Source organism: Erpetoichthys calabaricus, chromosome 9, assembly GCF_900747795.2.
Source record: "Erpetoichthys calabaricus chromosome 9, fErpCal1.3, whole genome shotgun sequence".
Lineage (NCBI taxonomy): Eukaryota > Metazoa > Chordata > Cladistia > Polypteriformes > Polypteridae > Erpetoichthys > Erpetoichthys calabaricus.
Genome location: NC_041402.2, coordinates 185,206,171 through 185,219,498, shown reverse-complemented (window position 1 = coordinate 185,219,498; position 13,328 = coordinate 185,206,171). Strand labels below are relative to the sequence as shown.

The 13,328-nt window shown below is 38.8% G+C and overlaps 1 protein-coding gene across 1 annotated transcript in view; it reads left to right on the top strand.

The window, feature by feature from the left end:
• The window catches only part of pomt1 (protein-O-mannosyltransferase 1), a 42,116-nt gene that overhangs the window by 8,485 nt on the left and 20,303 nt on the right, over nt 1-13,328 (top strand). The window contains exons 2-8 of the mRNA XM_028808628.2: nt 822-982; nt 3,903-4,009; nt 4,428-4,478; nt 5,620-5,766; nt 6,614-6,725; nt 10,431-10,499; nt 12,026-12,119. Of these exons, the coding sequence (XP_028664461.1) occupies nt 861-982; nt 3,903-4,009; nt 4,428-4,478; nt 5,620-5,766; nt 6,614-6,725; nt 10,431-10,499; nt 12,026-12,119 (702 nt within the window). The 5' untranslated portion in view covers nt 822-860. The remainder of the gene's footprint in view (nt 1-821; nt 983-3,902; nt 4,010-4,427; nt 4,479-5,619; nt 5,767-6,613; nt 6,726-10,430; nt 10,500-12,025; nt 12,120-13,328) is intronic.

Here is a 13,328-nt window from a genome sequence, read left to right as displayed (position 1 = left end):
TTAGAAATGAGGACATTAGAGGGTCAGCTTACGTTGGATGGTTAGGAGACAAAGTCAGAGAGGCCAGATTGCGTTGGTTTGGACATGTGCAGAGGAGAGATGCTGGGTATATTGGGAGAAGGTTGCTAAGGATAGAGCTGCCAGGGAAAAGGAAAAGAGGAAGGCTTAAGTGAAGGTTTATGGATGTGGTGAGAGAGGTCATGCAGGTGATGGGTGTAACAGAACAAGATGCAGAGGACAGAAAGATATGGAAGAAGATGATCCGCTGTGGTAACCACTATGAGAGCAGCCGAAAGAAGAAGATTGTTGCCAGTCTTATGTACACACCCATCATTGTTTTTGGTTCATCTTTTCTTTCTGCTCCCCCCCCCCCCCCCCCATGTACCCTTGTTCTGGTGTTTGCACCAATTCTTCATATTTTATCAAATTCTTTCTTCTTATCTCCTGTATTCAGCTTTTTCTGTTTTCTCTAGTATTTTTAAAACTTTATTGGCTTTAGTTTCCCTTCTGTACTGTTACCCCACATTTCTCCATGTTGTCTTTCTGCATCATTTATCACTAAATAAGAACATAAAAACATAAGAAATTTGACAAATGAGAGACCGATCATCCAGCTTGTTTGTTTAGCTAATAGCTAAGCTGAACCTGGTTTCCCTCAATTGTGTGGCATTGGTGCTAATCACTCTGCCACTGTTCCTCATTTAAAATATTGTAATGTGGGCTGCCCATCACTGATAAGGTGATACTTATGTTAATATTTTTGACTTTTTATTTTTGGTAACCATGTTGAAAATTGTCCTTTCTTTTTTCTTCCCCTGCAGTGTATTCTTTACCAGGAACCTTAGGTAAACTGCTGAGACATGCTACAATTCCTAAAGCTGCCTTTAATAATCAAAGCCGAAATCAATCTGGTTTTGGTGGCAGTTACTGTGGCAGGACTGGTCACACGGCTGTGGGGCATAAGCTATCCCAAGTCTGTAGTGTAAGTTGTTTCTCAATTCTTCAGATTTCTTCTTTTTTGATATATTTTGGTTGGAGAATCATTGTGTAGTGGCTCAGGTACTGACAGGGCTGTTGGCTCAATTCTCTATCACTTACTCTCTATGTGGGCACCATTTTCATTCTAATCAATTTCTTAATTAGAAGCCGATTCTTTCAGTTAATGAAACACGCTGTATATAAATGTATGCTGGTTTTTTATTCTGTCATACCAGACATTTCCAAAACTGTTGATTTACCTTTTTTGTTTCTCTGAGTGTTTTGTTGACCTAAACAGATCAATATTATTCAGACCTTCAGTTTTTTCTTTTGAAATAGTTCATTAAATCAGATATTGCATGAAGAACACTTACGTTTAAATGAATCAAATTCTGTTGACTCTTTGCATGTCATTATTAGTTGGCTGCTGTTCAAGTAAAAAGAAACAAATGCTCTAAATCTTAGAAAAGCAAGACTAAAGAAGTGTGGCATGTTAAGGCCATGTCACGTTAAACAACTTTTCCAGCGGTTTTTGAGGTGTAGCCTTAATTTACATAATTTAGAGAGTCCGAGGCAGACAGTAGTGCACTCCCATGATCACTAGTTGTGTAGTGTGACCTCCCCACTGATTCATTCAAAATAGCAGCTTTCTCCGACAGACAAGTTTGTTTTCGTCTTCAGGCATAGGGGTGGCTCAATGAGCATGAGAGCTGACAACCAATGAATAATTATAGTGCAGCCATGAGGAGTTAGGAACTTGGCCATTTTGGACCTTGCAAACTGAGGAGAAGCTTGTCTGCCTGATGTCTTGTATTCTGTGTATTACAACATAAGGAAAAAAAGAAAGGGCAGTGATTGTGGCTGAACGTGCCACACCTGTTACCTTTTCATACAGCACTGGCTCCGTCAAACAGCAAGATATTGGTTGTCAGCACATGTATTTCCTGCAACAGCTGAGGAAGTTCAACCTTCCACAGGAGCTGTTGATACAGTTTTAAACAGCAGTCACTGAGTCTGTGTTGAGCTCATCCATAACAGTATGGTTTGGATCAGTGACTAAACATGACAAAAACAGGCTACATTGAGTGATCAGGTCTGCTGAAAATATCAGGACCTGTATTATTCCAGAGTCATGAAACAGGCTAGAAAAGTCATCACCGACCCCTCACACCCAGGCCACAACCTTTTTGAACTTCGTCAATTGGCCAGGCATTATAGATTAACATACACAAAAAACAATCGGATATAACAATTTTTCCCCCCACAGGCCATCAAGCTCACAAATGGTTAGTTTCATCAACCCAGGCCTCCCAGGGTGTTGCAATACTGCTAACATATTGTTAATATTTTTTTATTGGTGTTTATTTCATCATATCTTTACATTCTTTTTTTATCTGTCTCAGGTATGTGATTTGTTGTGTATATGGCAATTATATAAGGGAAGAATGGAGCGTGAGATCGACAGGCGGATTGGTGCGGCGTCCGCAGTGATGCGGGCTCTGCATTGGTCTGTCGTGGTGAAAAAGGAGCTGAGCCATAAGGCAAAGCTCTCAATTTACCGGTTGATCTATGTTCCTACCCTCACCTATGGTCATGAGCTATGGGTAGTGACCGGAAGAACGAGATCGCGAATACAAGCGGCTGAAATGAGTTTCCTCCGCAGGGTGTCTGGGCTCTCCCTTAAAGGTAGGGTGAGAAGCTCAGTCATCCGGGAGAGGCTCAGAGTAGAGCCGCTGCTCCTCCGCATCGAGAGGAGTCAGATGAGGTGGCTCGGGCATCTCATCAGGATGCCTCCTGGACGCCTCCCTGGTGAGGTGTTCTGGGCACGTCCAACCGGGAGGAGGCCCCGGGGAAGACCCAGGACACGCTGGAGGAACTATGTCTCCTGGCTGGCCTGGGAACGCCTCGGGATTCTCCCGGAAGAGCTAGAAGAAGTGGCCAGGGAGAGGGAAGTCTGGGCATCTCTGCTCAAGCTGCTGCCCCCGCGACCCGACCTCGGATAAGCGGAAGAGGGTGGATGGATGGATGGATGGATAATTGGAGAGTCATCAAAACTGGAGTCAGATTCCTTATAATAATTCTGATTCTGAAAAAGGGCAAGACTGTGCTGGGAAATCGCCATGCTGTTGTGTAATTTAACATGCCCAGTTATTTAAATTGACATGGTCTGGTGATGAGATCAGCAACTGTTGTCAGTGAGTCTGATATACCCAGCAACTAGAAGTTGTGTAATGTGACATCTGCTTTAGCAGCAGTAATTGGTTGCTAATTATGAATAGATAAAGAATGAAAACCTGGCATCCTTCCAGGATCTGAGTTTGTTACCCCTGGTCTAAGCAATCCCAAGATGCTTTTAAAGAGGTGTGGCTTCATGGTTTGCATGAACTTTAGTTAATTGAGAGTAGTTCAAATGGTGGTGGGTAAAGCTTAATCCACAGCTTGGAGAAAGCATAGCTGAAGAGTAGTGTGGGTGAAATGAAAAACAGAGTCCAGGAGGTGGACAGAAGCTTTTTGGAGGAGAAAGGTTGAGTGGCATGCTGTAGGTGGAAGTTAAAGTTTGAAAATTGTGAGTAAAGACAAGACAAGATCAAGTCACTGAATAAGTGACAGTAGAGTGAGAGATAAACACCTTTGGTCACAAGGGGAATATTCCTGAGAATATCCTGTGGTGAGAGGGCTACCAGGCCATCTTGAATTTGCAGTTCACATCCAAGGATTCTGAGTTTTTTGGAGGATACCACTTTTATCTTTTGGAGGCATCCTGTTGCTGAAGGGCACTTGCTAATTAAAACCTAGAGTAGCCAATCAATTAAAACCTAGAAGTGATGTGCAAGAGAAGAGGAATATTTTGATATCTGTGCCTTTTTGTAGAAGATATTTTTCTTGATTTTTGATATTAAGGTGAGTTTTTCTTTTTGTTTTAGGTTTGATGAAGTCTATTATGGGCAATTTGTGTCTCTCTACATGAAGCAGATGTTTTTCATTGATGACAGTGGGCCACCATTGGGTCATATGTTGAATGCTTTTGGGGGTGAAGTATCTAATCTTCTCCTGTACACTCCGTATAGATATTGTAAATTCATTTAAATGCATAGTGTCCATTTGACTGTCTAACTAATTTATGAAAACATTGACTAATTAATGAACTTTTACCAAGTGAAATTGTATCAACTATGAAAAACTGTTCTTCACACGTTGTACCCAGTAAATGACAATATTGTTTGTGCTTTACAAAAGGTAAAGTTGTTTTACTGTCAAATCATGGTGACGTGTTTACTAGTACATTCAAGAGAGCATTTTAATTTATTGCGTATGCATGACTATAATTACACTGTAAACCTGCAGTACTTTTTATTAGATTTGTACAAGTTAGAAAGAACCCAAGGTAAGATATGGCCATTACTTAAATTCTTACCAGGTTTCATTAAAATGTTCTTTTTTGTTTTCAGCATACATTGGAGGATTTGATGGAAATTTTGTTTGGAACCGAATCGGAGCAGGTAAGAGCCTCCAGCTGCATGAATATAGTTAGCTACTCTAAGCTGTAGAAGTAATCAGTATGAAATAAAGATTAGACGACAAACATGAAAATGCTGGTATAATTGCTTCTCTGAGAATAAATGGATGGTTAAACTTTGTCGCATGTAACTAGTATATTGGAATTGTTATTTCTGGTGTTAACAATAAAACTTTGCTCACAACTCACTTGCCATTGTACGTTTTGCTCAAGGTGGTTTGGTTACTTTCACCCTCTCAATCATATTGAGTAAATTGACTATTCTAAATCGGTCAGTTAAAATGTGTGATAAATGTGGATGGATCATTTTATTCATTTTTCACTCTGCTTTATCCAGTGTAAGACCTGCAGGAGGCAGAACCTATGCCACTGGCTTTGGACGCAGTGTAGGAAAGAGTGGTGGATGGGATGCTTGTACTTTGAAAGTCACATTTATTGAAACTGGAACAGTTAACCCGCATAGCTTTGGAGTGTGAGTGGAAATTTGAGGAGCTGAAGAAAACCCAAATAGACACAAGCAGAATGTGTAATTTAGATGCACACAGTGACTGGGTCCTAATTAGTCCACAGCTTGTGACAAAATCAAGCAGGTTTTGGAGCAGCTGAAAACCAATGAATGCTTATCTGGAAGTATAGTACTTATAATGCAGTCACATGGAACAAGAAATGTGGGTGTTTGGGACTTTGCAAACAGAAGAGAAACTTGTCTGTCTGGTGTCTCTTGTTTTCTGTACCAAAGCGTAATGGAAAAAAGAAAAAGGTAGCCTAACACACCACACCTGTTAACCCTTCCTACAGCTCTGTTTCCATTAGGCAACAAGCTATTCTTGGTCAGAAAAAGGGGAAAGCAAGGGTGTGCTGAAAAAACACCACACATTCACATAATTTAACATGGACATTTCTCATGCAGTTGCTAAACTTGATGTGCCCAGCAATTTTCAGTTGTTTTTCTTGACATGGTCCAGGGACAAGATCTGCAACTGTAGTTGGCAAGTCTCAGATACCCTATGACTATATGTCAAATAATGACATCTGCTTTAATGAAGGTACTAGTTTTTGTTATTATATTGTGTGTTTAGAAGTCTGTTGCCTACTCTAATTAAAAATTTAAAATCTCTTTTCAGAGTACGCGAACAATGTTCCCATTTGGAGTATGCGTTTCTTCCCGGCCCTCTCAGGTGCTCTCCTAATTCCAGTGGCCTATCAGATCCTTGTGGAGCTCCAATTCTCACATGTCAGTGCCCTTGGAGCTGCACTCCTCTTGTTAATGGGTATATTGCTTTTGTATTCTTATTCTTAAAATCGATCTGTAATTGATTTTTACTTATGCAAATGGGTTTTTTATTTTTTTCATTTCCACAAACTGATTTCTAGTTTTTCTTTTTAAATAATAGGATGCTTTAATGAAATGCCAATATGAAGCACTGCGCTGAAAATGATGTCCCAAGATTGTTTCCCAACATAAAGTTGTGATTTTTAGCTGTAAAATATTCTGGGCCAATATTTGTATCGAATGGAATTATATGGAAAAATCCTATTTCTGTTTCCACAAATTATGTGGCAGTTTACACACAAATGTGCTCCGAAAAGAAACATAATCCTCACTGCAGAGTAAAGTTGATTTGAGCTATTTTACTTCAAATTAATAGGCTTCCAACGTTTTAATTTTTTTCGAATGCGGAAGGAGACTGGAATACAACATGCAAGTCACATGTACACACAAAGTCCATACTGGCTGGGAACCGAATCTTGGAGCCTTAATCTTTGAGGTCTTAATGAGAACTATCCATTCCATCTTAAAGGCTCACCAAACCCACTAATCCTGATTTTTTTCGATTTTATTTAGTCACATATAACCTTGAAAATTGTGGTTAAAGAAAATATATATTTGATTTTTAGTGTATTTATAACTAAATAAAATCGGTTTACTTAAAAAAAATAAAAATAAATAAAAAATAAAAAAATTATATATTTTACTTTTTATACATAATAGTTAAACTTAATATTTGCTGCCCAAAATACCCAAGTCAACTTTCAGTGGACCTGTTTGACAAGAAGTTTTTTTTTTTTATTTCCTTGTGAAGCTTTTGAATAGACTATTTCTTGTTTATTTTGTAGAGAATGCGCTGATTTGCCAATCACGGTTCATGCTGCTGGAGTCCGTGCTCACATTTTTTCTCTTTCTGGCTGTTCTTTCCTATCTAAAGTTCAACAATGTACAGAAAAGTGGGTGAGTTTTTTTTTGTTTTTTTTTTAAAACATACATTTTCAGAACTCTTTGCATATTTTTTAATTAGCGTAATAGTGTTAGAATTAAAAGCAAGTGGTCACTGGCAAGAGTTTGACACCGCCTGAAAGACACTGGGCATCAGAGGACATCACAGACCTGCATGCAAGAGAGAGGTGTATGGGTACAGGGGCCTCTAGGGGGCAGTATGTCCTTTTTATATGTAGTGTGCTGTGGAAGGGCAATGTGCAGAATTGTGTGCTTGCTGGGTACATGTTCACAAGAGCTTTTATAGTACCTCTTTGTGAAAAGTACAGGGGCCTCATGCATAACGCTGTGTGTAGAATTCGCACTATAACATGACATAAGCACAAAAGCGGAAATGTGCTTACGCACAAAAAATCCACATGCATAAATCTGAGAACGTCATCTTCCACATTCTTCCGCTCCATAAATCCCGTTCAGCGTGAAAAGTAACGCATGTGCACGCGCCTGCTGTCCCGCCCCAACTCCTCCCAGAATTATGCCTCTTTGAATATGCAAATCAATATAATAGCCCTTAAGATCAGCCTTCTGTGAAAAGACAATGGCAAAAGCACGAGGGAAAATAAAAGGATTTCTGCAAATACCAAGTGGAGGCAAGGAAAAACATACTATTTGCTGGTTTAAACAGTGGTATAAACAACAAAAGGAAGTTGATCGAGTGACATAGCGTGTCGGAGAAACTCGAAAGCTCAAGTTCACAAAGTCGCACAGTGCCCGAAATAAAAAAGTTGTCACATATCAAGTCGCCGTGAAAAAGCGAGTCATAGCCCACTGTCTGAGTGTCATATGAAAGCTTATTAGGGTACAGAGAAAAAAAAATAGGCACAAAGTGGGGAAAAAAGCACGAAATGTCAACTTTAATCTCTAAATATCCACTTTAATCATGTAATTTATTTTGTCATTAAAGTAGAGCCTCATAAACTTCATCTTAAAATTGTTTAATGTTTAGTTTCTCAAATCCCATCGTAACTGAAGTTGCATGTTAAATGCTTTGTTTTGTATTTGATCTTCTATGTGCTCTGTGTGTGAATCACTACGTGCTTCCAGGCTTTCTCTTCCTCCGACAGGACACAGAATCTATTACATTCATAATATTACAGCTCTCTGAATAATTAAAATACTGAGATGTATACGTGATATCATTTTCATGATGATAGGAATTAAAGCATGTTATTAAATATGGGAACACGATGGCGCAGTGATTATTCATATCTCACGCAAGATGCTTGCTGCGCGACCTTCAATGAAATACTTTATTGTAGCAGAACTGTCTCTTTCAAACGTACTAACCCCCAATTCCTGTCCTTGTTTTTTTTCTCCAAATACCCAATTGCTACACAAGCAGCTCTGTAATAGATGTTAAGCTATCTGTAAGCTTAGAACGCAGATTCTTCAAAAGTTTTAAGGATCATTGAAATATCTTCGTAGTACGTGTTTAATTATTCTATCCATCTATCCTTCCAGCACCAGCAAGAATACCGTGCAAGGCAGGAACAATCTGTGAACTGAGCACCAGTGCTTCTCTAACGCTGCGGCACCATGTCCTCACATGTTTAATTATTAACAACATAGATTATTTAAATGAAGTTAAAGTTTAATCTGTATAATATAATAAACATATTTTGCTGCATTTCATCTTAAAAATGATATAGTCATCATATGTAAATACGCGCTTTATAAAGTGGCTGTTTGTGCAATATAACTATCACAAGTTTACAGTGAGGTAATTGTACTTATAAGTACAAACAGTTCTACAAGGAGCACTTGATGGACTGATTGAGTGCGTTTAGAGTTCTTGGGACGAAAGTGTTTCTGAACTGCGAGGTCCATACAGGAAAGGCTCTGAAGCGTTTGTCGGATGAGAGCAGTTCAATAGACAGCATGGCTGAGGCAGCATGTGCTTGATGCTGTATACTGATAATTCTCTTTCAGATCAGCTGCTGTACAGCTGTGATAAACACTTGGATACAGTGATATAAATACTCAGTGGTGCAGTGAGAGTAATACGGAAAAAGATGATCCGCTGTGGTGACCCCTAACGGGAGCAGCTGGAAGAAGAAGAAGATGGTGCAGTGAGAGTAACAACACTAAAGCAGCTTTTGTATTTAGAATAGTTTCACCATTCTGTGGACTATTATATTGTTACAGGTTAATTACAATCCGATACATTAAACTAATAAACAATATGCAGTTAATTTCAGTGTATTTATAAAGCCGCATCAGGGATGTGGATCTAAAAAAGAAAGGGTAACCACACGGGAACAGTAGCACTGCTTTGACGATGGGTGCCGCCAGTCTGCAAAACCTAGCGCAGAACTCGCGTACGTCAGGGTATGAGCTACTGTGGAAATGTGCGTGGCTTTATGCCAAGTTTAGGTTTTATTCATTGTGATTTGAACGTGGAAACGTTCTTACGCAACATTTTTGTGCACACGCACCGTTTATACATGAGGCCCCAGGTGGGTGAGGATTTGAATGCCGCACTTGCCTTTGTGGGACATATAACCTATTAGAGTAACAATCCATTTTTCTTTTCTAAAACATACAGTTCCTTCACAAAGTATTCAGATCCCTTCACTTTTTACACATTTTGTTATGTAGCAGCCTTGTTCTGAAATCATTGAAATTCATTTTTTACCTCATCAACTAACACTCAATACCCCAGAATGACCACGCATAAACAAGATTTTAGAAATGTTTGTAAATTTATTACAATTAAAAACCTGAAAAATATAATTGGCACAAGTATTCAGACCCTTTACTCCGTACTTAGTTAAATACCTTTGGCACCAATTCAAGCCTGCAGCCTTCTTGTGTTTGGTGCGATGAGCTTCACACACTTGGATTTGGGAATATTCTGCCCTTTTTCTCTGTTGATGCTCTGAAGCTCTGCCAGCTTGGATGGAGACCATCGGTGGACAGCTATTTTCAGGTCTCTCAGAAGGTGTTTGATCGGGTTCAAGTCTGAGCTGTGACTGAGCCACTCATAAACATTCACAGAGTTGAGCCTAAGCCACTCCAGTGTTGTCTTTTCTTTTAGCATGGTGTCATTGTCTTGTAGGAAGGTTATAGTGCCTTCTAATATTGAAGCACCACCTAAAGCATCCATGACCAGCCAGTAGTAGCATGTTTGAACAGTTGCTAAACTACAGAATTAGAAACACAATTTTTTTTAAACAATCCTGTGGTCTTGTGTATGTTTTTAAGGCATACTGGAATATCTTATTTATTTTGGTCTGATTTTTGGGAACTATATGCTGTCTTAATAAGATTCCAAATTGCAAATATTGTGGAAAATAACTGAAGAATAAATACAGCATATCTCAAGCTATTATTTTGTATTTTATGTATCTTCTTGCATTAAAGCGTTTGACCCATATTGTGTGCTGTTTTGCAAAACATTTTTGTCACAATTTAGTACTAGCAGCTTCAATTTTTTGCTGACAGTTTATGCTGTGAATCCTGTAATTCTGTGACTTCACATCATCTCCATTGCAGGTAGGTCAAACTCTCTGCCAGTTACAAAAGCTACGAGGAAGAGGGGGAAAATGACTTACATTCATAGCTCTGTGATATCTCCAATGTCTTGCCGTCCTAGTTAAGTTAGGCTAGAGCTCTGAAAGACTGAGTGGACATTGGGTCCTTTTCATTTATTATCCCTAGTGGTGCTTTCTCTACGAGTTGGTGGTCATGGCTTCTACTGACTGGCTTGGCCTGTACTTGTGCTGTGGGGTAAGTATTTTTAAATCTTTGGCAGTGCTAAATTAATGGTAATTCTTCTAATCACTGCATAATATCCCATGGCTTAATTTAAACTTACACAATCACATACAAAATTATTTGGCCAGATAGCAGCTTAAAACAGAGGGACCAGGAAAACCTGCCCACTTACTCTCCGTAGAAATATAGCATCAAATGAATAAAAATGAAAGTGGTACTCAGTTAAAGATGCAATGGAAAAGACTATCCTGACCTTGCTTTAATAATTACTACTGAAATATTCAAGTTCACACACTTTTCATAAAAAAAGTCAAAAAATTGCATTCTATGCCCAGTCAGTCTCGATTTGGCCTAAGGTCTTTGTGATACTTTTTTTACATCCTCATCATTTGACAGAATAAAACAATAAAAATTTAAACATTAAGTGAATTGAGAGCCTTCCAGCCACCTGCTGCTCAGAAAAATCTACTGACTGTAAACTGTCTAAATGGAAATGGTAACACTTACTTAAAGTTGAGAAATCAAATGGCTATGAAATGTAAAATGACAAAGTACAACATGGACTGAACATACAAACAATGCATAATCTGCACCCTGCCCATCCAGCAGCAGCACTAAGAACTGCTGTGGTGTGGTCAGGTATGTGCTGGTCAGTGTAAGGCCCAGCAAACAACTGAAACAATGATTTTGTACATACAGTCCTGGTGTGTAAAGGATAGGAATGTATGCTTCTTCCAAACAGGAGCATCAGACTGATGGCTTATTTTTCTGCAACGTGGACTTTCTTGGTGACCTTTTCAAATTTAGGGCAGTCCTCCTCAACAGTAGGTAAACGTGAAGATGCAGCACAATGGGTTTTTTGTGTTTTTTTTGTTTTTGTTTTTTTTTTCCCCCAAAAAAGTTGCATTTCTCTACTGGCATACTGGCGTTTCTCTGTGTTGCATGCCCTTAATTTGAAAAACTTCGAACTGAAACTGCAATTGTTTTTTTTTTTATATATATATATATATATATATATATATATATATATAAATGTAGATGATGACTTTTTAAGGTCCTTCATTAAACTGAAAAGGTTGGACACACACATATAGCCAAGGGTATAAAGAACACTGCAGGGCCAATTAGTCCAGACCGTAAGCCAGAAACACCCAGCATCATTTGTGTATTGTGTACCATGAGAGAATGGAAAAAACATAATATAAAGAACTGTGATTACAGCTGAACTTGCCATACCCGTTAGCTCTTTGAACAGCATTCGCCACTGGCCGTCACAAAACTGTTTTGGAAGGTCGGTACACAGTCGTGTAATTTGACTTCCCTGTGATTCTCCCACCCCCCAGTTATTTAAAATGACAAGATCAGCAACTGTAAACAGCAAGTCTGATATACTATACGCCTAGAAGTCGTGTAATGTGACATTAATTTTAGTCTTTATTTTTATTATTAAGAAAATATTTTATTTCACAATTTAAGGATTATTTCATCTGGCTAACAGTTAGTCTTTTTTAACTGATAATTATGAATTTACTTTTCAGTGTCAAATACATGGGCTTGTTCACCTATGTGCTTCTGCTGGGCATTGCAGGGACACACACTTGGCAGATCATTGGCAACCGTGCCATTGGGCATGTGAGTATTGCATGACCAGCTATGAAGTGTTTTGCTCCAAATTTTTGAAACAAAAAAGTAGCACCCCAGTAACATTCACACTCGTATTTATCCATTTTTCATTGGCCATGAATCTTGACCTTCATGTTTTTCAGATGTGGAAGGAAACCTGGAACACCTAGGGGAAAAAAATACAAGAAATGTTTAGAACATATTAAAGCCACACACTCAGTGCCTGGGCTAAGAGTTCTATCAACAAAAAGTGACAGTTCTGTGTGTAAAGTTTGTTTGGTTGTCTTCCCATTAATGTAAACCATAACTAATTACTAATAATTATAATACATTTATCCCATGGAAACTGTACTCATTTCCCATAAAAGAACTCTTATCTGAGTCACAGAGGATTCTGTGCTCACAGGCTAGAGGAAATGTTGGTAAAATGTGCATTTTTATTGTTTTCATTGTTGTTTAGGTTTTTCACAATTTATTTATTTTTGTCACGCTAACACAATTGTTGGCTCTGTTGCTTTATTGGATCCATTGTCTTTGATTTGAATTTTGCATTTGTTCATGCTTATCTTCTCACATCCCTAAATAGTAAATTGGAGATTCCAGATTGGCCCAATATAAATGTGGGCAAGTGAACGTGTGGGCCTTGTGATGCACTGGTGCTCTATCCACAGCAGTTTCCTACTTTCTACCGACTGCAATCAGGGTAGTCAGTAGCCTGCACTGTATCTCGGAATTTGATTAGGCAGGAGACTGTTTGCATTGTTCCTCTTGAAGCACAGCACATGCATACTTGCTAGTTATTTAAAGCCAATGGTACGCTATTAAACGTTTTTTTTTTTTAACCCTTCGGATGTTCAGATAGATGGAAAGTAGTCTGTTAAGATGAGAATGGCTACATACTGGCATCTCTTCGTTAAGTGAAAAAACAAGTGTCATGAAGTGAACTAAAATGGATAGCTGTCTGAAAAGCTCTGCAGCAAGTTTGAATCACCTATTGCCAGTTTGCAAGATTGGGGCAGAGGGAGGGTTTTGTCCGTGGGGTTGTATTTTTTTTTTTTTAATAATTGATGCACATTTTAAAACAGAGCCTTACTGTTCACTTTTACCATTCCTCCAGGTCCTACCTCAGCAGGTTGTAATGTTAGCACATTTTGTTGCATTGTACGCAGTGAGTAGTCGTTTCACTTGACTGTTCAGTCCTCACTACAGAGCATGTGC